This window comes from Geotrypetes seraphini, chromosome 1 (assembly GCF_902459505.1).
Source record: "Geotrypetes seraphini chromosome 1, aGeoSer1.1, whole genome shotgun sequence".
In the NCBI taxonomy this organism is placed as follows: domain Eukaryota; kingdom Metazoa; phylum Chordata; class Amphibia; order Gymnophiona; family Dermophiidae; genus Geotrypetes; species Geotrypetes seraphini.
The window spans coordinates 302,273,593-302,298,088 of NC_047084.1; the positions used below are offsets into that span (position 1 = coordinate 302,273,593).

The 24,496-nt window shown below is 42.9% G+C and overlaps 1 protein-coding gene across 3 annotated transcripts in view; it reads right to left on the minus strand.

Moving 5' to 3' along the window:
* The window catches only part of PCGF1 (polycomb group ring finger 1), a 126,384-nt gene that overhangs the window by 30,967 nt on the left and 70,921 nt on the right, over positions 1 to 24,496 (minus strand). For all 3 annotated transcript variants that reach the window (XM_033955016.1, XM_033954998.1, XM_033955008.1), the window contains exon 6: positions 18,353 to 18,386. In XM_033955016.1, coding sequence (XP_033810907.1) covers positions 18,353 to 18,386 — 34 coding nt within the window. The remainder of the gene's footprint in view (positions 1 to 18,352; positions 18,387 to 24,496) is intronic.

Here is a 24,496-nt window from a genome sequence, read left to right on the forward strand (position 1 = left end):
GGAAGAGGCATCTGAAAGGGATGATGCTGCGGGGACCACCAGGAGAGGAGGACTGCTGTAACGGCCATATGTGTGCATGAGCCCAGGGCACAATATCCAGGGACCCCAGGAGCTGCAGATTCTGCCAAGCAGTAGGACTTGGGATCGCCAAAAGATCACAGTGAACCACTACATAAAACCAGGAAGATAAGTGGGATTCTTAAGGAACAATCCACAAATACAATACAAATCCCACTGAAGGGTATTAAATAAGATAGTGGAGAGAAATGGTCTCAGAAACATGCTTGGATGAAGATATATTCAATCCAATAATAAGTCACTAAAGGTTTGTAGTTTCCATAACTGACCAGATTGCAGAGCAGCAGTCCTGACCAGTGCTGTGGAGTCGGAATCGAGGAGTCGGAGTCGGAGGAAATTTCGGGTACCTGGAGTCGGAGTTGCCAAACAATGCACAGACTCTGACTAAATTTAGATTGGAATTTAAAAAAAGCAAGTTTAAATGTCCCAATTCACAAAAAGTTATAATTAATGACTTCTCTACTGTAAGAATAAAGACCAATGCATGCAGTGCCTCACGTAACCGCAAAACGAACATGTGCTTCACTATATGGCATTTTCGTGCAAAAGTTGGTTTAATCGCTCTTCATCGAACTCAACTGGACGGCCAGAATGAGGTGCGTCTTTGAGGTCAAAATTTCCATTTTTGAACTTGGCATACCAATCACGAGCGATTCTTTCAGCTATAGCACCCACTATATACACAGCACAAATGTTACTAACAGCTTCTGCGGCCTTAGAACCTTGATTAAAAGCAAAAAGAAGGTGGTGTCGAAAATGCTCATTTCTCTCAACTTGACATTCCATTTTAACGATCTGAAAATTAACAGAAATTTATCTAAAAAAAACAAAACAGATTCCGGTAGAACAAAATATTCTCTTTGGAATGACTTAAAACATTGTGCCAAAAACATTTAATGACATGCGGAATGTTACAATGTTTTTTTATATTTTATGGAAAAAAAGCATCCTAAACAATGGCAAAAAGACTGCGAACAACAAACACGACAAAGTCTACTGTTTATGAGCACTTTGCATTATCAAGTGATGGAAAACATTACGTGTGCCAATGTATTAGAAAAGATTATGATGGTGAAAAACAATGTGATGCAAAAATTAGCAGTTTCGGTGGGCCTGATAAAAATGCACCTACAAGAGCATCAAATTTAAAAAGACACTTACAGCGTTTTCATCCCAAAGTGTTAGAAGCCTTGAATGAGAAAGATAGCAATGAAAACATTGCATCTACTTCTGTGACAAAAAACGTTCAGAAATCTACTGGAGAACAATCGCAAATAAGAAAATTCTTTATATCTGACAAAGTTACCATAAGGATGACACCAGAAAAATTCAAACAACACATTATTGAAATGGTAGTAAAGAATAGTGTACCACTATCCTTTTCACAGATAGCCTTTTTAGGCCTAAATGGAGAAATGGCAGAAAAACTTGGTGTTTCTCTGGAAAGAGAAAGTATAAGGAAACTTATAATTGAGAAGGCAAAATATAAAAAGGAAGAACTACAGAAAACTGAGGAGTCTGAGTCGAGGAGTCGGAACATTTATCTACCAACTCCACAGCCCTGGTCCTGGCTCTGTAGAAACTGCTTCCTTTCACAGGCAGAGAACTCCTCTAAAAGGATCTCAAGGCATAAAAGTCACTAAAAAACGAACTTTTCATGAAAAAAATAAGAAAAGAAGCAGAGCAGATCAGAAAGACTTCTGCAAGGTTCATTTGCAGAAATGAAACCAGCCAAGTGGAATGAGCAGAAGAGAAAAGTGTGTGGATTTCTGCAAAACCCAGTTTGTGGGTTGAGATGCTGCTGGGTCCATTGCATCCAGCAGTCCACTCCTATGGCGGCCCCCAGGTCAAAGAACAGAGCCCTAACTGAGATCAACCCTACCTGCGTACGTTCCGGTTCAGCAGAAACTTGTCCAACCTTGTCTTGAATCCCTGGAGGGTGTTTTCCCCCTATAACAACCTCCGGAAGAGCGTTCCAGTTTTCCACCACTTTCTGGGTAAAGAAGAACTTCCTTACATTTGTACGGCATCTATCCCCTTTTAACTTTAGCGAGTGTCCTCTCATCCTCTCAACCTGTCTTTATCTACTAAGTCTATTCCCTTCAGTACCTTGAATGTTTTAATCATGTCCCCTCTCAGTCTCCTCTTTTCGAGGGAGAAGAGACCCAGTTTCTCTAAACTCTCGCTGTACGGCAACTCCTCCAGCCCCTTAATCATTTTAGTTGCTCTTCTCTGGAACCTTTCGAGTAGTACCGTGTCCTTCAAGCACGGCAACCAGCTCTGGACACAGTATTCCAGGTGAGGGTGTACCATGGCCCGGTACAGAGGCATCATAACCTTCTCCGATCTGTTCTTAATCATTCCTAGCATTCTGTTTGCCCTCTTCACTGCCGCCACATATTGCGCGGATGGCTTCATCGACTTGTCGACCAGTACTCCCCAAGTCTTTTTCCTGGGGGGGTCTCTCCAAGTACCGCCCTGGACATCCTGTATTTGTGTATAAGATTTTTGTTACAAACATGCATCACCATACACTTATCCACGTTAAACCTCATTTGCCATGTCGCGGCCCATTTCTCGAGCGTGTTTATGTCCTGTTGCAGGTCTTCGCAATCCTTCTGCGTCTTCACTACTCTGAATAGCTTTGTATCGTCTGCAAATTTAAATCACCTCACTCATTGTACTAATTTCCAGGTCGTTTATAAATGTGTTGAAGAGCACGGGTCCAAGCACCGAACCCTGCGGCACTCCGTTCACGACGCTTTTCCAGTCCGAGTATTGTCCATTTATCCCCACTCTCCGTTTCCTATCCGCCAATCAGTTTTTAATCCACATGAGTACGTCACCCTCAATTCCATGGCTTGCATTTTTTCGTAGTTGTCGTTCATGCGGGATCTTGTCGAACACCTTCTGAAAATCCAGATATATAATGTCGACCAGCTCGCCCTTGTCTATCTGCCTGTTTACTCCCTCAAAGAAGTGCAACAAGTTTGTCAAAAAAGATCTCCCCTTGCTGAAGCTGTGCTGGCTGGTCCTCATCAGATTGTGTCCGTCAAGGTGATCAATGAGGCGGTCCTTTATCAGCGCCTCTACCATATTTCCCGATACCGAGGTCAGACTCGCCGGTCTGTAGTTTCCTGGATCTCCTCTCAAACCTTTCTTGAAGATCGACGTAACATTCGCCACTTTCCAGTCTTCCGGAATCCTTCCCGATTTGATCGACAGATTGGTTATTACCCTCAGATGGATGCCATCCGGTCCCGGGGATTTATCATTTTTAAGCATATCAATCTGCCTGCATACCTCTTCTAGACTGACCATCAAACCTGTCAGTTTCCTGTCTTCATTTCCCACATATAGCCTGTCAGTTACACTTACAGTATGGAATCCAGAGGGGACGCAACAGAATTGTATTTATATTAGTATCTTCTTTTTATATGTTTTGATACCTTTTTCCTTTTAATCAATTTTGTAATGTTAATTTCAAATATTTCAATTATGGGTTTTTTTTGGGGGGTCTGAGTTTGGAAAAATTAACCTGCTAAGGGTGGGGAGGGTTCATGTGCACCATATCTTCCCTCTCTTCTCCCCCACTTCCTTCTGTCCAAGTGTGCTATCTCTTCCCTCCCATCTCACCTTCCCCTTCCCTTCATCCATGCGCTACCATATCCTTCCCCTACATCCATGTATCCTTCCCCTACATTCCTTGCCTTTCTGCCCCTGTCGTTCTGCATCCTCCCCACTCCCAATGGCTCCACCAAATGTTCTCCCTACCCAGTTACAAAGCCCCCCCCAACATAAAACCTATAAGGAGATCACTGGCATGAGTGATTCTCTAGCACTGCCTGCAGTCTTCTCTGCATGCTTCCTTTGCTGTAGTTCACCCAAGCGGAAACAGGAAGTTGCTTCAAAGGGAGGGGGGGGTGGACCGCGGTAGAACAGTACAGAGGAGGCCATCAGCAGCACAGGAGAATCACTGCTAAACCAGTGCTGTCCTTGTAGTTTTTGAGGTGATGGGAGGTTTGGAACCCAGTGTGGAGCTGCGATCTGCATAAGAAACCCGTGGGCCACAATTGACTCGCAGGCCTTGCAATGAAGAACAGTGATCTAAGGTGAGGGACTGGCTCCATGTGTAATATCTTTGTAACTTGATTCTCATAAAAGTGGAGAAACTCAGAGAAGAGGTGGCAAGGTTGAGAAGTATTCATGACAACAATAAAAATGCATCAATGAAATGCTTTATGAAGCATCAAAATTTTTTTTATAGATATGTTAATAGGAGGAAGTGAAAAAGGGTGAAAGGGAGGAATGTACAGAAGCTAATAAGGATAAGATAGAATTGCTTAATATAAGAACTAAGAATTGCCATACTGGAACAGACCGAAGGTCCATCAAGCCAGTATCCTGTTTCCAACATTGACCAACCCAAGACTCAAGTACCTAGTTAGATCCCAAGTAGTAAAACAGATTTTATACTGCTTATCTTAGGAATAAGCTGGTGGATTTTCCCAAGCCATCTCAATAATGGCCTATGAACTTCTCTTAGGAAATTATCCAAACCTTTTTTAACCCCCACTAAGCTAATTTCACCACATTCTCTGGCAACAAATCCCAGAGTTTAATTACACATTGGCTTCTGTATTCACAGAAGGCAAATAAAAATAATTAAGGTAGTGTGATAGACTGTATGATTTTCAGAGAACTGTGTTCATAAGGAGCTAGTTAAAAGCGGGCAAAGCAATGAGGCTAGATGGCATATATCCAATGGTACTGAACTAGTTCAGAGAAGTTCTGAAGGACTGGAGCAAAGCAGATGTAGTGCCTCTCCACCAAAACAGGAGGAGATTGGGAACTCAGATGGCTCATATGATGGTGTCAGTATAGGAACTTACACATAATGATTGTCTATTATCGAAAACAAAACTTCTGGGGCAAAAAAATGGGTCAAAATGGGGTCTCTCAGTTTATATTCGAGTCCACCAAATAGCCAGTGCTTTTATCCTTCCTTTCTAATGACGATAGGTTGCTTTCATGCACTTCCACCATCTCCCAATGACCGGCACTGCTTTCCTGCAGCCCCCGATGACTGGTGCTGCAACACTACCCTGCACTCCACTCCGCCGTCGCCACATTCTCCTTACCAGCTCTGGTGCACAATCAAGCTGACGTCAATGTTGTCATGGGCCAGGGCGGGGGTACCTTGAGCATCTGCACATGCTCAAGGCTTGCTGGCTCCTGCCCCCTCCGAGAATCTCAGAGAAGATGGGAGCCGGCAAGCCTTGAGCCATGCAACAGTTCAGCATACACTATCGGGTAACAGTTTCCTTTGGTATTGTGGCAGCAGGCTTGCTGGTTGAATTGAGCATGCTTGGGGGCAATGCTGTGGCAGTGTTGGCAGCTAGGAATGCACTGCTAACTGCCATGAGGACGAGACTGCTCAGGGGGACTCCAGATGGACTCTTCAACTGATGGGACTCTGCTTCGGAGGGGAGGGGAAAAGAGGAGGAGCAGGCAGAAATATTAGAATAGGAGGTCTGATGTTCCAATGGAATAAAATCAGAATTTACAGTATTTCTTTATGACAGTGTAGTAGGGGCATGCAATGGTGTCCAAGGAGATGTGGAAGATAAAACAGTAGCAACTCAGGAAAGCCTGGAATAGGCATGGAGGATCTGCTGCAAACAAGGGAACACCAGGGACCAAGGAAGAATGGCTAGGTGATAAAAACACACCTTTGGACTACAATCAGACAGTTTTATTTATGTTTTGTTTGGAAGGAGGCATAAGAAGGAGAAGCCTTTTCAGTTTGCCAAGTGTTGCTTTTCGTTGCTTTGCCCATTCTCTCTTAAAGGCAATTTTACCACCCTCAGCTTGCAGTCACTTCATCTCCTTTCTCTCCTTATCCTTTCATTCTAGAATGGTTGTCTCAGTAGGTTCTTTCCCTATTTCTAGGCCTATACTTCTCCTCACCCCATTATTTCTGGGCACTCCCCTCTATATAATCTCCATTATATAGCCCTCTACCCCTTGGCAGCTTCCTGTCCAGGGCTGAGTCTGAAACCTAATGGAGGAAGCAGGAACTCAGCCTCTCTGGCTGCCAACTCTTCCCAGTCTAGAATCAAAGGCAGTATTGAGATGAAATTGCTGTGATTGTGTTTGGAGTGCCATAGAAATGATAAGTAACAGTAGCAATGATAATGGAAAGACAGATTGGTATTTTTTGCACTAGCCTCACCAAGATTGCCCAAATTTCTAATCTCGGTTTATAAGAACATAAGAAGAACATAAGAAGTTGCCTCCGCTGAGGCAGACCATAGGTCCATCCTGCTCAGCGGTCCGCACCCGTGGCGGCCCATCAGGCCCATTGCCTGAGCAATGGTCTATACCTATCTATACCCCCCAATCCCTTTTTCTTCTAGGAATCTATCCAAACCTTCTTTGAAACCATTTAATGTTTTCTTGTCTACAACAGCCTCTGGAAGCGCGTTCCATGCATCCACCACCCTCTGAGTGAAAAAGAACTTCCTAGCGTTTGTTCTAAACCTGTCCCCTTTCAATTTCTCCGAGTGCCCCCTTGTACTTGTGGCGCCCCTTAATTTGAAAAATCTGCCCCTGTCTACTTTTTCTATGCCCTTCAGGATCTTGAAGGTTTCTATCATGTCTCCTCTAAGTCTCCGCTTTTCCAGTGAGAAAAGTCCCAACTGCTTCAATCTGTCGGTATATGGGAGATTTTCCATTCCCTTTATCAGTTTAGTCGCTCTTCTCTGTACTCCCTCAAGTACCGCCATGTCTTTCTTGAGGTACGGCGACCAGTACTGGACACAGTACTCCAGATGCGGCCGTACCATTGCACGATACAGCGGCATGATGACTTCCTTCGTCCTGGTCGTAATACCCTTCTTAATGATACCCAGCATTCTGTTTGCTTTCCTAGAGGCTGTGGCGCATTGCGCTGATGCCTTCAGTGTTGCGTCTACCATCACTCCCAGGTCTCTCTCCAGGTTACTGACCCCTAGTGATGTTCCCCCCATTTTGTATGTGAACATCGGGTTCTTTTTCCCCACGTGCATGACCTTGCATTTCCCCACGTTGAAGCTCATCTGCCACTTTTCGGCCCACTTTTCCAGCTGCGTTAGATCCTTTTGGAGATCCTCGCAGTCTTCCTTGGTTTGAGCCCTGCTGTATAGTTTGGTGTCATCTGCAAATTTAATGACTTCACACTTAGTTCCCACCTCTAGATCATTTATGTAGATATTGAACAAGAGCGGTCCCAGCACCGACCCTTGCGGAACTCCGCTCGTGACCCCTTTCCAGTCTGAGTAGTGTCCCTTTACGCCAACCCTCTGCTTCCTGTTTGCCAGCCAGTTTTTGATCCATCGGTGGACCTCCCCTTGTACCCCGTGGTTCCATATCTTTTTTAGCAGTCTCTCGTGTGGCACCTTGTCGAAGGCTTTTTGGAAGTCAAGGTAAATGATGTCTATAGATTCCCCTTTATCCACCTGGCTGTTCACTCCCTCAAAGAAGTACAATAAGTTTGTGAGGCATGACCTACCCTTACAGAAGCCATGTTGACTCGGTTTTAGCTGCCCATTTTTTTCGATGTGTTCACAGATGCTGTCTTTAATCAGTGCCTCCATCATCTTTCCCGGGACTGAGGTCAGGCTCACCGGCCTGTAGTTTCCCGGGTCCCCCCTTGCGCCCTTCTTGAAGATGGGCGTGACATTTGCTATTTTCCAATCCTCCGGGATCTCTCCGGTTTTTAAGGATAGGTTGCATATCTGTCGAAGTGGCTCCGCTATTACGTCTTTTAGTTCCTTGAGTACCCTTGGGTGAATGCCATCCGGACCCGGCGATTTGTCGCTCTTTAGTCTGTCAATCTGCTTGAGTACATCCTCTTGGCTTACCTCTAAATCGACCAGCTTATCGTCTTGGTCTCCTATTACGATCTCCTCGGGTTCTGGAATGGTGATTATATTCTCCATCGTGAAGACTGACGTGAAGAACTCATTTAACCTGTCAGCTATCTCTTTCTCTTCTTTTACAACTCCCTTTCTATCTCCATCGTCCAATGGTCCCAATTCTTCTCTCGCCGGTTGCTTCCCCTTTTTTTTTTTTTTTTATTCTTCTTCTTGATGTATATTGAAATCAGTTAATATTTGAGTATATAATAAATTAATTTATTATTGTTTGTTACATTTGGTCAAAACACAAAGGTGGCCAACAAAGAAAATCTGAAACATTTACATAGAAATGACAAAAATATGGACAAAACCAAGGAAAAAGAACCAAATTAAATCAAACTAATCTCTCCCCCTCCCTACACAAAACTACATACATGTAAACAGCTTATGCAATTCCCAAGACCAGAAGAAACAGGGTTGACACCAGCTGGAAACCAATATTGTTAGCAGAATTCAGCAACAGCCTACTTAAAACATTGTTTTTTAAACAATTTTTAAGCTTAAAATAGAAAAGAATCTAAACTAGAGAATGACACAGTGGTTGTTACCCGCGAGTAGCCGCGGGTAACCCGCCGAAACGGGGAAAGAAAAAAATAGTGGTCGCTGCAGGGACGGGGACAAGGCCATTCACCGCCCCGTGGAGCAGTGAATGGTCTTGTCTCCGCAGTGAGGCAATCAAGGATTGCGCGGTCCAGCAGCCCCCACCCGCCCGATCGCAGCGTTCCGCCATCTCCCTCCCTCTACCTCACCTTAGATGCAGAGTTTGCCGGCTTTCTTTTTTGCGCGGCTGCTCAAGTTGTTCAATCTTCTCCTCTGCTGCAACTTCCTGTTTCCGGTTGCGTCAGAGGAGAAGATTGAACAACTGAGCAGCCGCGCGTGTGCGGATTTTTGAATGCGTGTGGCTGGGCGAAAAAGAAAGCCGGCAAACTTGGCATCTAAGGTGAGGTGGAGGGAGATGACGAACGCTGCAATCGGGCGGGAGGGGGCTGCTGGACCGCGCGTGTTCCCGGCTCACACTAGGAAGGAGGGAGTGAAAGGAAGAGAGATTCTGGGCCAAAGGGATGAAGAGGGAGAGAAAGAAACCCACAGCAGAAAAGAAAGGGAAGGACAGGCAGGTGAACCAGATGCTGAAAGCAGGGGGGAGGAAGAAAGAGGGAAAGAAGCTAGATGGGGTTGAAGAGAAGAGAAGAGGAGAGAAGAGGAAGAGAGGGGAAATCTGGACACAGGAAGATAACAGAAAGAGAGGGAAAATTATGTGGGGGCATAGGGACAGAGACATAAAGGGGACATACATGCCATGGGGATGGTATATGGACACGGAGGGGGGGGAGATAATGCTAGATACATAGGGGAGATATTAGAAATGGGGAAAATAGGAATACAGAAGCGAGATTGTTTGGGGACCGAGCTCGCAGGCTCCAGCGGCTTGCACAAATTACATTGTAACATGCCACGAAAGTAAGAGGGAGGAAGGTAGATAGATAGATAGATAGGCCGCGTGAGAGGAGTTGAAGGGTGGTAGAAAGGAACAGATGGTGAAGGAGGGAGGGAAGGGTGGTAGTGGAAAGGAATAGAACAGACATTGAAGGAGGGTGGAGAGGAACAGACCCTGAAGGGAAATGTGGAAGACAGAGTGGGGAGAAGACGCTGGAAGGGAAGAAGACAGATGCCAGACTATGGGGGAGCGGAGGGAAGAAGATGGTGCCAGACCAATTGGGGGAGGGGGTGAAGGGAGAGGCACAGTAACAGAGCAAATGGAAGACGAAGAGAGAAGGAATTGAATGAGAAGATGAGGAAAGCAGAAACCAGACAACAAAGGTAGAAAAAAAAATTATGTTTATTTTCTTTAGGCAGTGGTGGAGGGCAGTGTTGTGTTGTGTTGATAAAAATTTATAAACAAAGCCCTGCCAGCTGAACATCTCTTTCTCTAGTTCAGCAGCCAGAACTTTGATTTATAAGGAAGGCATAAGCTAAATATTGCAGTATTGAGGCTTATATGGATGCTGCGGGGACGGTGACAGGGCGGTGAATGGGATGACGGTAACAGGGCAGTGAAGGGAATGGCGGTGATGGGGCGGTGAAGGGGACTGTGGGCCGGGAATGGGGCAGTGACGGGGACAGATTTTTTCCCTGTGTCATTCTCTAATCCAAACCCAAGTTTACTGGGCAGAGCATTACAGCGATATGGAGCTAGGTACAGTAATTAAAAGCGTTATGTTGAGTCATCTGAGGGCACAGGCAGTGACAGAAAGATTCCAAGATGATCTCAAATAGGTAAACAGGAGAACAAGGAATGAAAAGATCTGCAAGATAACTATGAAGTTCTGCTAGAAGCTGAATTTTAAACTTAAGCCTAAATATTACCAGCAGTCAATGTTAATCAAAAAAGAAGAAAAAAATCATGATAGTTCCTCAGGCATGATAAATAAACTTAACTGTTGTATTCTGAACAATAGAACACAACATTGAAAGAGTTACAAAATCAATTCAATTAGAGATCTAATCAATTTTTTAAAAAACAGTATGAATCAGAAATTGGGATTCGTTCTTTAATATATTCCTCCTGGAAAAGTGTTTCTTCAGGATAAAAAAAAAATGACAACTGAAAAAAAATCAGTTACCTAAATATTAAAGAAGCAGAGAACTCAAGATTATCTTCATCACTTCTCAAAGCATATACCAGACTATGTATAAACATTCTTCCTGGTAAACTGAAAAGGATTCAGGTCCCAATTCCTGCCCCATACTTTCTCTGTCTCTGTCATTTGTAAGTCAGGTACCTGGGGACACATCTTAAAGACCAGAAACCATCTTTCAAATATGTCCCCAGGTACCTGACTTACAAATGACAGAGACAGAGAAAGTATGGGGCAGGAATTGGGACCTGAATCCTTTTCAGTTGGGGGCTTGTCCGCGATGGGCAGATGATATCACCGGTATTTTGTGAGTATTTCTGAATTTTTTCTGTTCTTTAATACTCACTGGGTAGTGGTGACCTGTACCAACCCCTTATTTTAAGTTCAAGCTTTGGGTTCTATTATGGAGTTTTTTTGGGAAAAATCTCGGGGTACTTTCGGTAAGCGCCCCTCATATATATACGCAGCTGCCATTCTTTCGGGAAGAATGAAATTATTTATAGAACCCCCCTGCCCACTCTGTCATTTGTAAGGTTAAAAACTTTTATAGAGTATAAGATTTTATTGTCTCTTATTACTGTACCTCGCTTATAAGGTAAGATAAGCGAATATTTTTGCATTGTTATATTGCTTTTATAATGAGTCATAAAGGCACTTACTCCTAGACAAATGAGACTTGTACGGCTGTGTGTGTGTATGACATTTTTCCTTCAGCTCCCATCTTTCTGTGTCACCAATGTTTACTACTGAGGTAGGACATGCTGTTATGTGGAATGAATTGAATGCGCTGTTTGAATCAGTCTAAGATCTTTCCCTTGTAGTTAAAAAAAGAAAAAAGAAAAAGAAAAAATTCCGTTTTAAAGGTTTTCTTTCTTGTGCAGAGCAAAGCTAATCTGTTCTTTGCTTTCATTATCAGGGTCTGTGCATGAATGTTTTTGTCCCTTCCCCCAGACTTCTCTGTTTGGGCTTCCACTGACCCCCTATAGTGCTTCTTTGAAGTTACTCATTCTTGGTTTTATAAAGCAGTAAGGTGAGATTCCACTGCTTGTCTCTTGACTTTTCTCCGGCATTATCAAAACCACCATCTCTTCTTATAATACGCCCATCGCTCTTGTTGCCAAAGCTAATGGCATTCCCTGTTTCGTCCTAGATTTCGGGCTGTTAGAGTTTTGGTAATTCTCATTGCACTTATGTTTCTTCCACCATTCCACCGGCAGCCAATGATTTTTTTTCTGTCATTTTCCTAAAGAATGCTTTATTTTTAGTCCCTTTGGTGAGGCTGCCTTCACCTTTAAGCAACAGTATACCTAGTGTGGAATGTCCTTTTGGCTATTCTACAAGTCATGCACTGCCCCTCATGGTCCTATTCTCATTTTGTACAACTTTTTGTGTTCCATAATTCAGGAGACCTGTCAGGCTGATAATTTGTACCTTTTATAATGATTGTCTGTGTGTGGTCACAAGGTGTCATGAAATAAACTGCACTGGTGTACATCTGAAGTGAAATACCTGGGTTTTGTCCTGTCTCATGGTCAGAGGAAAATCTGCACTTTCTGCATTGCTGCTGTTCTGCCCCGCCCAGCTAACAAGAAAGACATGCTTACTTTTCTTGCTATGATTGGTCACTGCCGCCAATGGATCTCTGCTTGTTCCTTCTATGACCAGATTTTGAGACAGACCCTGGTTTCTGAAATGACTGCTCTTATCAGATGGACTTATGAAATGTTGGACATTTAAGATGTGCTTTGGTTTCTAGCTCAAGTTTGGGTTTTCCTGCTTATGCCCACATGTTTTATCTCTTTGTTTGGGACTATTGTAACACCATGAAGGGAGAACATGGCGGTAAATTACGCTCTGTTGCCTTTTTTTTATAGTCACTCCTGTTTAAGTTCCCTGGCTGCTTGTGCTATGGTGGTACAGATGGTTACTTCTTTGACCCTTGGTCACCCCATTACCCTTCATACTTTTCACGATGTTCAAGCCCTTCTTTTAAATGGGCTTTTGGGTCTCACGGGTGAACAGGATTCTCTTCCTCTCTTTTTTCACAGCTTCCTCTGAATTTGTTGCCTGGCGTTTGGCAGGTGCCCAAAGCCGCCCTTTTGGACGGACTTTGGTGCAAAGAGGGGAAACCCTGGATACCAGCTGCTAGCTCTCCCTTATTCATTGCCCAATATCATGGTATTGGTTATCGTAGTGCTCGCTCGACATTTTAACTTCTTGCTAGTGATATTTTCATTCTTGACCTTTTGTTCCTTGATACAGAGATATATAGTTCGATAATTACAGCTGGCACGGTTGTGAATTGAAAATAAATTGGAAAATACAATTCCTTTCTATTGTTTTAGCTGAAATTAGGATGTCGCTAATTTAAAATGGGTTTTTCCGGATTTATACATAGCCATCCCAGATCCATTTTGGCACAGATATTTCTAATGTTTTCCATGGGTCCTCTTTATCACTGCAGAGATAGAGACGCTCCAAAGAGACATTAGCTTTATGCCTTTTTCCAAATATGAGATGGTTATGATATACATTATTTGTTGTTTTGGTTTTTTTATATCAATGTGTTTATTTGCAGAGTTAAATTTAGCCCTGCACACTTGACAGATGGAGAAATAGCTCCACGTTTAAAAACTTTATGTTTTGTCTGTGTCATGTTTACTTGTTTTAGTTTAGTGGGTACCCCAGGATACATAACATTGGCCATTTCTAGAGCTCTTTTTCTACTTCTTACTAGCCTAACTGCGCAATGTTCTTTTACTTATAGCTTTTATATTCTGAATATAGTTTAGTTAAGGGTTATATGTTTAAGAAAAAAGTTTTACTTTATGCAGCGTTTATTTCGTGGTGTTCCCTACATATGATCCATTCAGTATACATTTCTGAATACATTCAGTACATCAGTATGGTCTCTCTGAGGTGCATAATAGTTATATGCAGCACACAAAAACATATCTTTTTGGATTGTTCAATTAAGAACCTTAAGTAACTGAGTATTGTCTCTCTTTTGCCATGGCTATGCTAAGTGAATGAATTGGTATTGTTGCATGTTGCCACGTTCAGTGCAGGCAACATGGTTTCTCTTGTTTTCTATCTCTTATTTGGATCACATTGGAGTACAGCTGCTGAATGATATTTGGAATGCTTTTCAAGCATTTCTTTTCAAGTATCTCTTTCTGTATGCACAGACATCTGGCTGTTCTCCCTTTGAGATTCTCACGGGATGACCTTTCCCTGCCCCATGGGTAGATTTTCCCTTGATACAGGAGGAATACGTCCAAAAGCTAATTGAAATATTAGGGCTTGTTCAAAGAAACGTGTCTTGCACTTCTCCTTTCTCTCCACAGATTCCTACCCATTTTTTCCAGCCTGGTGATTATCCAGCAGCTTTCCAAGGATCGGAAGCAGACGGATTTCCCCTTTGGCCTTCCCACTACTGTGATCGCTGTGACCAGGCCCGCTGCACTCACTGAGGAGTTTCCTGTTTGGATCCACGCAAGTCGCTTGAAGAGGGTTAACCTAAAACCCCAGAAGCAAGTCTTCCCTGCGCAGATTTCACCTCCTCCAGTGGAACAACATGATGATCTCATTGCAGCATTCTACCAACTTTATCATTCTCTTACTGGCACCGCTGCTGCTAGTTTTTCTCCCTGTATAGATCATTTCTAACTGGGTCTACAGGGATGATGTGTTCTGGGTCCACGACACTTTCTGCCCATACCCATCTGTAAATGACACTCCTGCTGTAAACAGCACCCCCGACACCTCTTTGCGAACACGACGTCAAGCTGGACTACTCCCTCGCAAAGGCTGTCCTTCAATTGGAATCCAGAAAAGACCGATGCTACCCTTTGGTATAATTCCAGCAGTGTACAAGTTGCCACCTTCTCCTTTGAGTATTGTGACATTGTGGACTGTTCATCAATTGATATCCCAAGGCTGTGCCATTGGTCCTCAGAGATTCCTAAAACTAAAGACATATATATATATATATATGTTACTGACTCACATTGGGGGGTTAAGTGTGCATTCTGGGGAGTGGTAGGGTGGAATATTTATACTGACTGGGCTTATAAACTAGAAAATACCCTGAAAAACAGTGGACCAAAATGGTAAATCACTGCTTACTTGTATGACCCTTCATAAGGTTGGACACTGTTATAGGAAAAGTGTTCCTGCACAAATTATTAAGCTTTCTCTTACTATTGACAACCCTAGACCTACTGATGAAGGTATGTACATTATGGACATGTGGTTTAAGGGTGGGTCTAGCTATCATCAGTTTTCTTACGGGATCTATCTACCTCCACTCATCCTCTCCCGCCATCTTGAGGGGGCCCCAAAAAATGCTAACCCACTGGCCCCTACATTCAATAAACTTACTGACATGATGGCTATTGCCAATCCCACTTTTGAAGATATTGTGGCTGTTGAGGTAGGGTTTTCAGAACGTAACCTTTGGTTAGAATGGATGAAATTCACTGCTGATCAACATAATAAGAGTAATTGTTACATATGTGCTCAAGCTAGACCCCATCTAGGAACCGTACATCTGGACCTCCCTCCTGGTATCCAACCATGCCTTTTTGGGTTATTTACCTATCCCCTTTGTGCACTGCAGTGTTCTAAATACCCTTTGTTGCCAGGACAGCAAAAGCTTGATATTGCCGTTACCATCTATAAGGGCAATTACACATGTCATGTTTCTAATCTGACACAGGGTAGTTTTGTAGGTAATTTACCCCCAGGTTATTGTTCTGTCTTGGCTCATAGGTATGCCCCATTGTTGCTGCATCAGATTTGATATTTACTGGCTTTATGGAGACTTTTGGCTCCCTGTTAAGCTACCCAGCCAGTAGATAGGCCAGTGCACTTTAGTTAAGGTTACCATGCTCCTACATATCTTTCTGAAAGGCATCCTTCCTATTCACATGGTTTTTCCTTTTATTTGTCTTGATATAAATCTGATCACATGTATACATAGATGCTATAGGGGTCCCAAGAAGGGTCCCAGATGAATTTAAGGCCCGAGCTCAGGTTAAGGCTGGGTTTGAGTTCCTTATTCCCTTTATTACTATTAATAAGAATGTTGATCGGATTAGTTAAAATTATTATAATCAGCAACGCTTTGTGAACTATTCTAGGAACGCCTTGCAAAGTATTACTGATCAATTAGGCTCCACTTCTCAGATGGTTCTCAAAATCATATGGCCCTAGATATGATTCTAGCTGAGAATTCTGTTAAATTCTCCTCAGTATTTTATGCTGTTGTACTTTTCTTTCTGACAATATAGGTCCTACTATGGACATTCAGAAATTAGCAGACCTCTTTGCTGAGTCCAAATGTAACTCTGATTTATCTAATTCTTGGGATCAGCACTTTAGTTGAATGCATAATCTCTTATTATTTGCACTCTTGTCTTGACTGCTCATGTACTGTGTTATTCGTATTACAGCTCCTAAAAGACCCCTCCTTGAGAGACATACCTAAGGTATCACTCCCTTCCAGCTCATGCTGTGTATTTGTGACGTCATTTACATGACGTAAGAGGGGAATTGAACGGACACGTATCAGAACTTTAGTAAGTGTCCTTAGGCATATGTTGTTTAAAGATGCAAAGGTAGGCCCTGTTTATCTTTCCCTTCTTTGAAGATGGTATAAGGACATCTATGTTTGTCTTTCTTTCTTTGACATGAATGTTTAAACAGAGTTGTAGTGAAGTGAATTCAATTGTTTTGTTAAGCCGTATTTACAGACAGCTTTAGTTAAGAAGCTCTGCTGGTCAAGGCTTTTTCTGACCCTCTGTGGACTTCAATCTCTAGCTAGGAAAAATGCTGATGTGTTTAAAGTTTCATGTGACCTTACGTCACATGCTGACACATGCTGGCAAACCTGATTCGTATAAATATGTGAAACTCATAATAAAAGACGGACATATTTGAAAGATGGTTTCTGGTCTTTAAGATGTGTCCCCAGGTACCTGACTTACATATGACAGAGACAGAGAAAGTATGGGGCAGGAATTGGGACCTGAATCCTTTTCAGTAAACAAAAGTTAAAAACTTTACAACTAAACCAAAGCCAGATAGCTAGTTCAAAAGAGGAGAATGATTAATAAAGTCAAAACATCAAGATCAAGAGAAACCAAGATGGCCTTCTCATCACAAATCACATTGGTTAAAACCTCATTCAGTATTCCCACCAATGCTATGTACTACACAAAACCTTAATTGTTGGATTGAAGTATTACCCTTTTAGTTAAGAAATCAGACAATTTAGATAGTATTATTTTCTCAAATTTATTTTCTCAATTTTTTTTTAATGACAACTTAGATATTGGTCAATAGTGAAAAACTATTAATGGATCCAATGTGAGCTTTTTTAATACAGTATATATTCTATCTTTCTTCCAGAACTCGCAAATGTGCAGTATACTGCTCTTGAAACTTTTAGAATACTTTTCACCATGCTCGCCAGGGTCTCCTGTCCATTTGATGTTTTCTTCTTTCTCCGTGCTCACCATCCTTCTACCATCTCTGTACCATCCCTTTCACTGCAATATCCAACATTTCTGTTTCTTTCCCACTGTCTACCATCTTTCTCTCTCCCTGCCTTGTGCCCTGGATCAGACCTCTCTATTCAGCATATCTCTTCCTTCTTCCCCTCCATTAACATGTGCTCCATTTCTTTCTCCCCATGAACCATCTCTCCCTGCCCTCTACCTATGTCCAACATTTCTCCCGCTCTCTTCTCCATGCATGTCTCCCTACCCTCCACCATATGCAGGATATCTCTTTCTCACTTCTTTCTATCTCTGCTGTATCTCTTCCTTCTTTTCCTCCATCCTATTTCCACCAATTCTTCCTCTCCCCCCCGCCCCCCGGTACAGCAGAGTTTCATCCCTCCCTCCCTTCCCCCTATGCATCAGCTTTCCATCCCTCCTATTCACCTGTGCAGCACCTCCTGACTGATCCCCCACCCCCATTTGGGCCTCCTAAAGTTTCTCGTGGCCTGCCCACCAGGACTTCCCCTCTGCCGCATCATCGGGGATGCGGCAGAGAGAAGATCCCGGCAAGGCAGCCCAGGAGAAGTAGGTTCAACACGCTGCATCTGCCAAGCCAGTCACTGCCACCATTGCTGCTACTTAAGAGGCCCGGAGGTATGTCTGGAGTCAGGACTCACTGAATCGGCGAGTCCGATTTTTAAAAAAGTGAATCGAGGTGAAATCGGTGAATTGATTCGAATCAGCGAAACGGGCTGCACTAGCCCCTAACCCTCCACCTCCCCAAACCAAAAAATAAAAGAAACCTTTGTTGTAGCTAAGAACTGGCCATTCAAGACATCACACACTGAAGTTTGATGCTGATTATTGCTTTCAAATCAGCCAGTCAGTTAACTTTTTAAGTCTTATGTAATATAGCTAAGAAGAGCATCACTGAATGGTTCTCTGCTGCCACTTATTTATTGCTTTGGTTTCCTGGCACCAGAATGCAAATGCTACAGTAAGATTTCATTAGCCTAAAACTAACCCTGTTTACCACTAACAGGGTAGAAAATGTCTTTCCCATAACACATTGGTTTTTGACAGAATCCAGATATCAGAATTGTGCAGAAACATTTATCTTTTAAAATCAGTACAGGGAGAAATCTAATAAAAGCAAAATAAATATGTTTACCTGTAGAATATGTTTGTTTTTCTCTTTGCCAGAGCTGGAGAGAAAAAACAGAGATGAGACATTTTAGAGACAGGCAATCTACTATAAACACTTGCAGATTTGGCAACACTGGTTTCATAACTCTTGAGATCTGTATGAAAGGTTTGTGCATATGTGATCAAATGGGGGGGAAGCCACAGGAACCCTCGCATCCCTAAAATTTTTCTTCCCCATCTCTCTTGTCACAAAGTATTTACTCCCTTACCTCATTCCTATGAGGCAGCAACTATCCTCTAATAGGTAAGGTGCAGCCGGCTAGTCAGTCAGCAGGGAATTTTAGAGGGGATGGGAGGCTGGGAGCCAGCAGGCCTTGAGCATGCACCAGTGCTTGAGGCCCTGTGCCAACTGGTTATGTATCGCTTCTAAAGCAGATGATAGAGTTAATCTCCAAAGGCAAGGGAGTGAGGTAACTGAGTAAATACCTTATAGTGGTGGGATAGCACTGTAGAGAAGAAATATGCTGAAGGGGGAGGGAGGAATGCTGGACACCATAGTCAGGAGGGGGTTGAGAGGAGGAAAGAAAAAGGGTGAAGAGAAAGGGAATGGAGAGAAATGCTGGAAACCATAGGAGGGGGAGGGAGGGGGCTCAAGAGGGAGGAAAGGCAGAGATGCTGCAGACAATGGGGGGATAAATCCTGCCTGTGCAATAGAGAATGACAAGGCTCACGGGGACAGGGACCAAGCTCGTGGGGACGGGGACAAATTTTTCCCCCGTGTCATTCTCTACTGTGCAACTTCTTGATTTTCAGTGGCACTGTGCAGTTAAATGCCATTGAAAATCTGGAGATGGCCTGCTCACTGCAATTTATTTGGACCCCTGAAATCCTACATGTTAAAATCAATTTTCAACAAAAGAGAAACTAGGGCTTTCTTTCCTTGAGGCCTTCCAAACTAGTCCATATGCATCAGTGCATGCTGTCCTGCTAGTAAATAGAAATGGAAAACTACTGACATAATGACATCACAATATAAGTATGCTGTGCAGTCCTAGTCTGTATTTTGATAGCAAAGCAAGAAATGATAACACCACCATGAAACCTGGGAACAAGAAACAAGTGACATCAGAATTACAACCTGCAACAGTCTATAGCCCAGCAGACAAACAGCACTATAATTTTCTTCTCAAGGCCCACTTTCCACTCACACTCCTCCACTACTATGACTGGCTTCTAGACTGGTTTGAAGGAACTCAAAGGTGTAATTTCTCTTTCCTCATTAACCCTCTAGACCAGTCCAGAAACAAGGGAAGTACTAAAGCAGTATTTAATGAGGAAAGGAATCAAAAAACTGAATTTGCTCTTTATTAGAACCCGCATGTGTCTTTTGTTGCATAGTAACTTAGTAAATGAAGGCAGATAAAGGAAAGACCTGTGTGGTCCATCCAGTCTGCCCAGTAGTCACAATCATTTATGAGGCAATGTTAAACTAACAATCCAGTAATTCTTCATTTTACTTGCTAAGTTTCAATGTACGATGATTTTTCCTCTCTCCCCTGAGATAGGCAAGACCTGTATTCTAACTATATGAATGTATTAAAAATGTGCATTCTTGCTCTGATCCATATTGCCACACAAGGGAGAAGTCCATCTGGCATGAGCCACACTATCCCACCACTGGAATCACCATGCAAGCTAACTCCAGCCTATCCTGATCCATTTTGCCACATACTGGACCCAACTGTAGAATAGAGAGTTGCGCGGGGACAGAAATCCCACCCATCCCCACCCGTCCCCGCCAGGATCCTCTCCGTCCCCACCCATCCCTGCCAGGATCCTCTCCGTCCCCACCTGTACTCGTAAGGAATTACCTCCATTCCCGCCCGTCCCCATAAAAAGTAGCAATTACTTCTGAAAGGATCATCAATTCCACAGTTTCTTTTGTGTTTGCGCTGCTGTTTTCCTTGTGGAATCTCTTTTGTTTTCTGTTCAGGTAATTAACTTATAAACCACCTCTTTTACTAAGGCTGACGTGTCCATTATATTATATGGACGAACCCTACTTCCAAAGCCTTCCATCCCCGTGGGAGTCCCGTGGGTTAGGGGGGATTCCCGCAGGACCCCCGTTCCCGTGCAGACCTCTACTGTAGAAGTCCTTCCGGCATTGGTTTCACTGCTGGGGCTGCCATTTAAGCAACACTCCTGCCCATTATAAATTATGTTATACATAGCTTTTGATCTGTAAAGTTTTATGTCAATACTATCCTTTTTAATTAGGGATCCTGTTTGTCTATCCCACACATTTTTGAACTCACTAACACCTCTCCAGGGAGGGAATTCCAGGCATCCACCAACTTACCATGAAAAAGTATTTCCTGATGTTCCGAGTAGCACTTTGCAATCTCATCTTACATCCTCTAGTGCTATCATTTCTCTATCTCTGGAAGAGATTTGTTTGTACATCAATACCCTTTAGGTATTTAAGTATCTGTATCTCCTCTATCTTCTTTCCTCTAGGGTATACATATTCAGGTATTCAAGCCTCTTCTCACGCTCTCTTTGCGTGCCCTAGTGATATCCAAATTAGAATATTGTAAGGTTCATGCTTACTGGTCTCCAACAAGCCCAAATACATAGACTACAATTAGCTCAAAACATAGCTATTAAACTCATCTATGGGTGTAAAAGTATGATCATGTTATTCCTCTTTATAATCAAACACTGGTTTCCCATTGCTTATTGAATACTATAGAAAGATTAGGTTCTTCTTGTACCTCGATGATCTTCACTCTTGTATATGTGTCTATTGATCCTGAACACTAGGGCTTTGATTCTGAACCCAAAAGATGCATGTAGAATGCTGTCAATCATCTTTTGAACTCCACCACCTTCCCAGGGAGCTGCTCAAGTAACACTGTAAATGAAAGGAAATGGAGCTGATGGGATGCCATACGACTCTGGAGCAGAAAACGTGGGTTCAAGATCAGTATCAGAGATATCTGAATCAACTTCCCCAACTCCAGGATACTCTCTGTAAGAAGGAGAAGATGGAGATGAATGCTTCTTTGTCTCGGGAGTATGATGATAGTGAGAATGTCAAGAAGAACTCCTGCGATGACATCTGTACTGGTCAGATGAAGATAAAGAAGTTAGATGTCGAGAATGTGTAGATCTTGACTTAGACCCAGTACCAGACCTTGAGACCCAGTACCATGAGATGACCTTTTAGATTTGCTAGAAGACCGAGGATCAGTACCGCAGGATCCTGATGTCAGTACCCTGGGACTTTGAGGTGCCATGCTCAGGCTGGGCTGGTACCGAAGGAGTCTGTGCAAGCACCGGTGCCACACGTGTTTTAAACAGCATGACTTGTTCTCGTTGGAAAAATTCCTTATGTCCTAGAAGGATTGCACTGGTACCATCCGTGTTACAGGGTATTGAGGCTTGGGTGACCTCGATGAGGAAGCAAGCCCTAAAGGAGAAAGACTGCACCGAAGGAGATTGATGATGGCATCAATGCTTGGCATGCATCGAAGGACTCAATGCTAAGATGCCTGTGATGCTGTCTGAGATGAGGACAGCTTCTTAGCAAGTTTACTCGATGCAGGAACTGAGTCCGACATTGAGGAAAGTGTCAATGCTGATACCATTGGCACAGCTGACATCAATTTGTTGTCGGAGGCCATGGCTATTCCAAAAAATTTCTCTTGCTGGATGAGTCAAGCTTTAAGAGAGCATTTCTGTAAAGTAGAATAGCAGTTAGAAGAGTCTACATGATGCTCCGGCCCTAGACACTGAATGCACCAGTTGTGTGGATCAGTGATCAATATGGGTCATTGGCAATGGAAGTTTCAAGTTTATTAGGTGTTTTATATACCGCCTATCGAGGTTAATATAAGCTGTTTTACAATCAGGTACTCTAGCATTTTTCCATATCTGTCCAGGTAGGCTCACAATCTATCTAACGTACCTGGGGCTATGGAGGACTCAGTGATTTGCCCAGGGTCACAAGAAGCACCATATCTTGAACCCACTAGAAGGCGTCAACATGAGGAAAAATCTCGGCAGTGGCAAGGTCAAAAAAATACGATGGCATCAAAAACTCCAAGACTGAAAAGTAGGAAAAAAAACAAACAACAACTTTCGAAGGAACCTGAAGGCCCAACTGATGAAAATTGTTAAACATCAAAATTTGACGAAAAACAACTGAAATTTCAAAAATAATAACAAAATGAAAACACTATTAAAAGAAAAGTAAAAGAAAACGAGCCAAAAAGGCTAAAAAAATGGTGATGGGAAGGCAACTCATATGAACAGAGTCCAAACAACTTCTTTGCTACACAGAAAATGAAGAACTGAGGAACCTCGAGCCAATTTTGGATGGGAAGATATTCATGTGTGTGGGCAGTCTAGAAGCTTTGCAAAAGTGACAGTACACTTTAGCACTGTTTGTACCGGGCTCCGTGGATGACATCACCCACATGTGAGAATATGCTGCCTGCTTGTCCTAGGATAAAGGTTTCTACCCTGAGATCTGCTTGATGACCCTTGGTCTGCCCTCGGTACACTAACTACTCATTGTAACTCTTGTAGAAGCAGAACCACATAACTGGTAGTCTTTGCTCTTCATGAATGACCTTGCCCAAATCAAATCAGCTATTCAGGTATGAATAACCAACATCCCCCTCTGTTACAGGATCACTGTCACCATGGCCATCACTTTGAAGAATGTCTTCGGGTCTGTAGCTAACCCAAAAGGAAGAACTTGAAACTGGAAAAGCTGCCCTAGAATTGTAACCCATAGAAACCAATGATGGTCAGCCCAAGTAGGAATGTATTAAATATGCCTCAGTCACGTTTAGTTATATAAGGTGGTGGAGCACAACTACTGTATTACCAACCTTCAAGGTATCCATCTGGAATCTAAGAATGCACAGGGCTCTGTTTACATGACTGATATTCAAAATGGGCCAGCAGTATGAACTACAAAATAAACCAAATACCTGTCTATCCCTTGGCTCCTTGTAAGGAAATGGTACCACCTCATTCAGCTGCAGCAGTCTGTCTAACTTGGACTTGACCATCAGTGACTTTAGCTGGGACCAGCACAAAGATTCCATAAAGGTGTTTGGGAGTGGCCAAGTGAATTCTAGGAGCATAACCATAACATATGACCTTGAGTATCCACTGAACTGCAGTTTTCCATGTTCACCTCTGTTTAAACTACCTTAAGCATCCTCTTATCTGCAATGCTACAACATAGGCCTCCAAAATTTCATGGTGCTGCTCAGACCTGTGAGGGTCTCCAGCTCTGGTCTCTTTAGTTCTTCTTTGGCCACACTGAAAGGGAATCTATTCTGCTGAATACCACTAACTCTTCCTGGGCATTATTTCCATCTATCTCCAAAATGACCTCCATTGTTTAGGAAGTGAGCAATCCTAGAGCAATCTGAGAGCCTTGGTACATTTGACTCTCTCCAATTTTTCACCAACTTGTTGAAGACCTCTCTGAGCAGCAGCATCCCCTTAAAGGGAAGCTTACTCAGGAGAGCCCTTGAGATAACATCCACTGATCAGAAGAACTAAAGAAAATGGTATATGACCATAAACAGCCCCATTCTTTTGGCTGAAGCTCAAATGAGATCATTCAATGCATCAGTCAAGAAGGTTTCACCATTCTCTCACTGTGATGCTCTAGCCCAGGGGTGCCCACACTTTTTTGACTCGCGAGCTACTTTTAAAATGACCAAGTCAAAATGATCTACCAATAATAAAATTTTAAAAAAACACAACGCACACTGTACGCATAGAATTGTTAATTATCATTCCTATTCCGGGGTTTTTTCAAAGAGGTCAAAGCAGATGACTCTATGCACTGTCACCTCAGTAACAACCATACAAAAATAGACAAATACCCACCCCTCTCCCTTTTTACTAAACCACAATAGCAGTTTTTAGCGCAGGGAGCTGCGCTGAATGCCCAGCGTTGCTCTCGAAGCTCATAGGCTCCCTGCGCTAAAAACCACTATTGCGGTTTACTAAAAGGGGACCATATTGAAAAATATAGACAGCAGATATAAATTCAGACACATTTTGATCACTAAATTTAAAATAAAATAATTTTTCCTACCTTGTCTGGTGATTTCATGAGTCTCTGGTTGCACTTTCT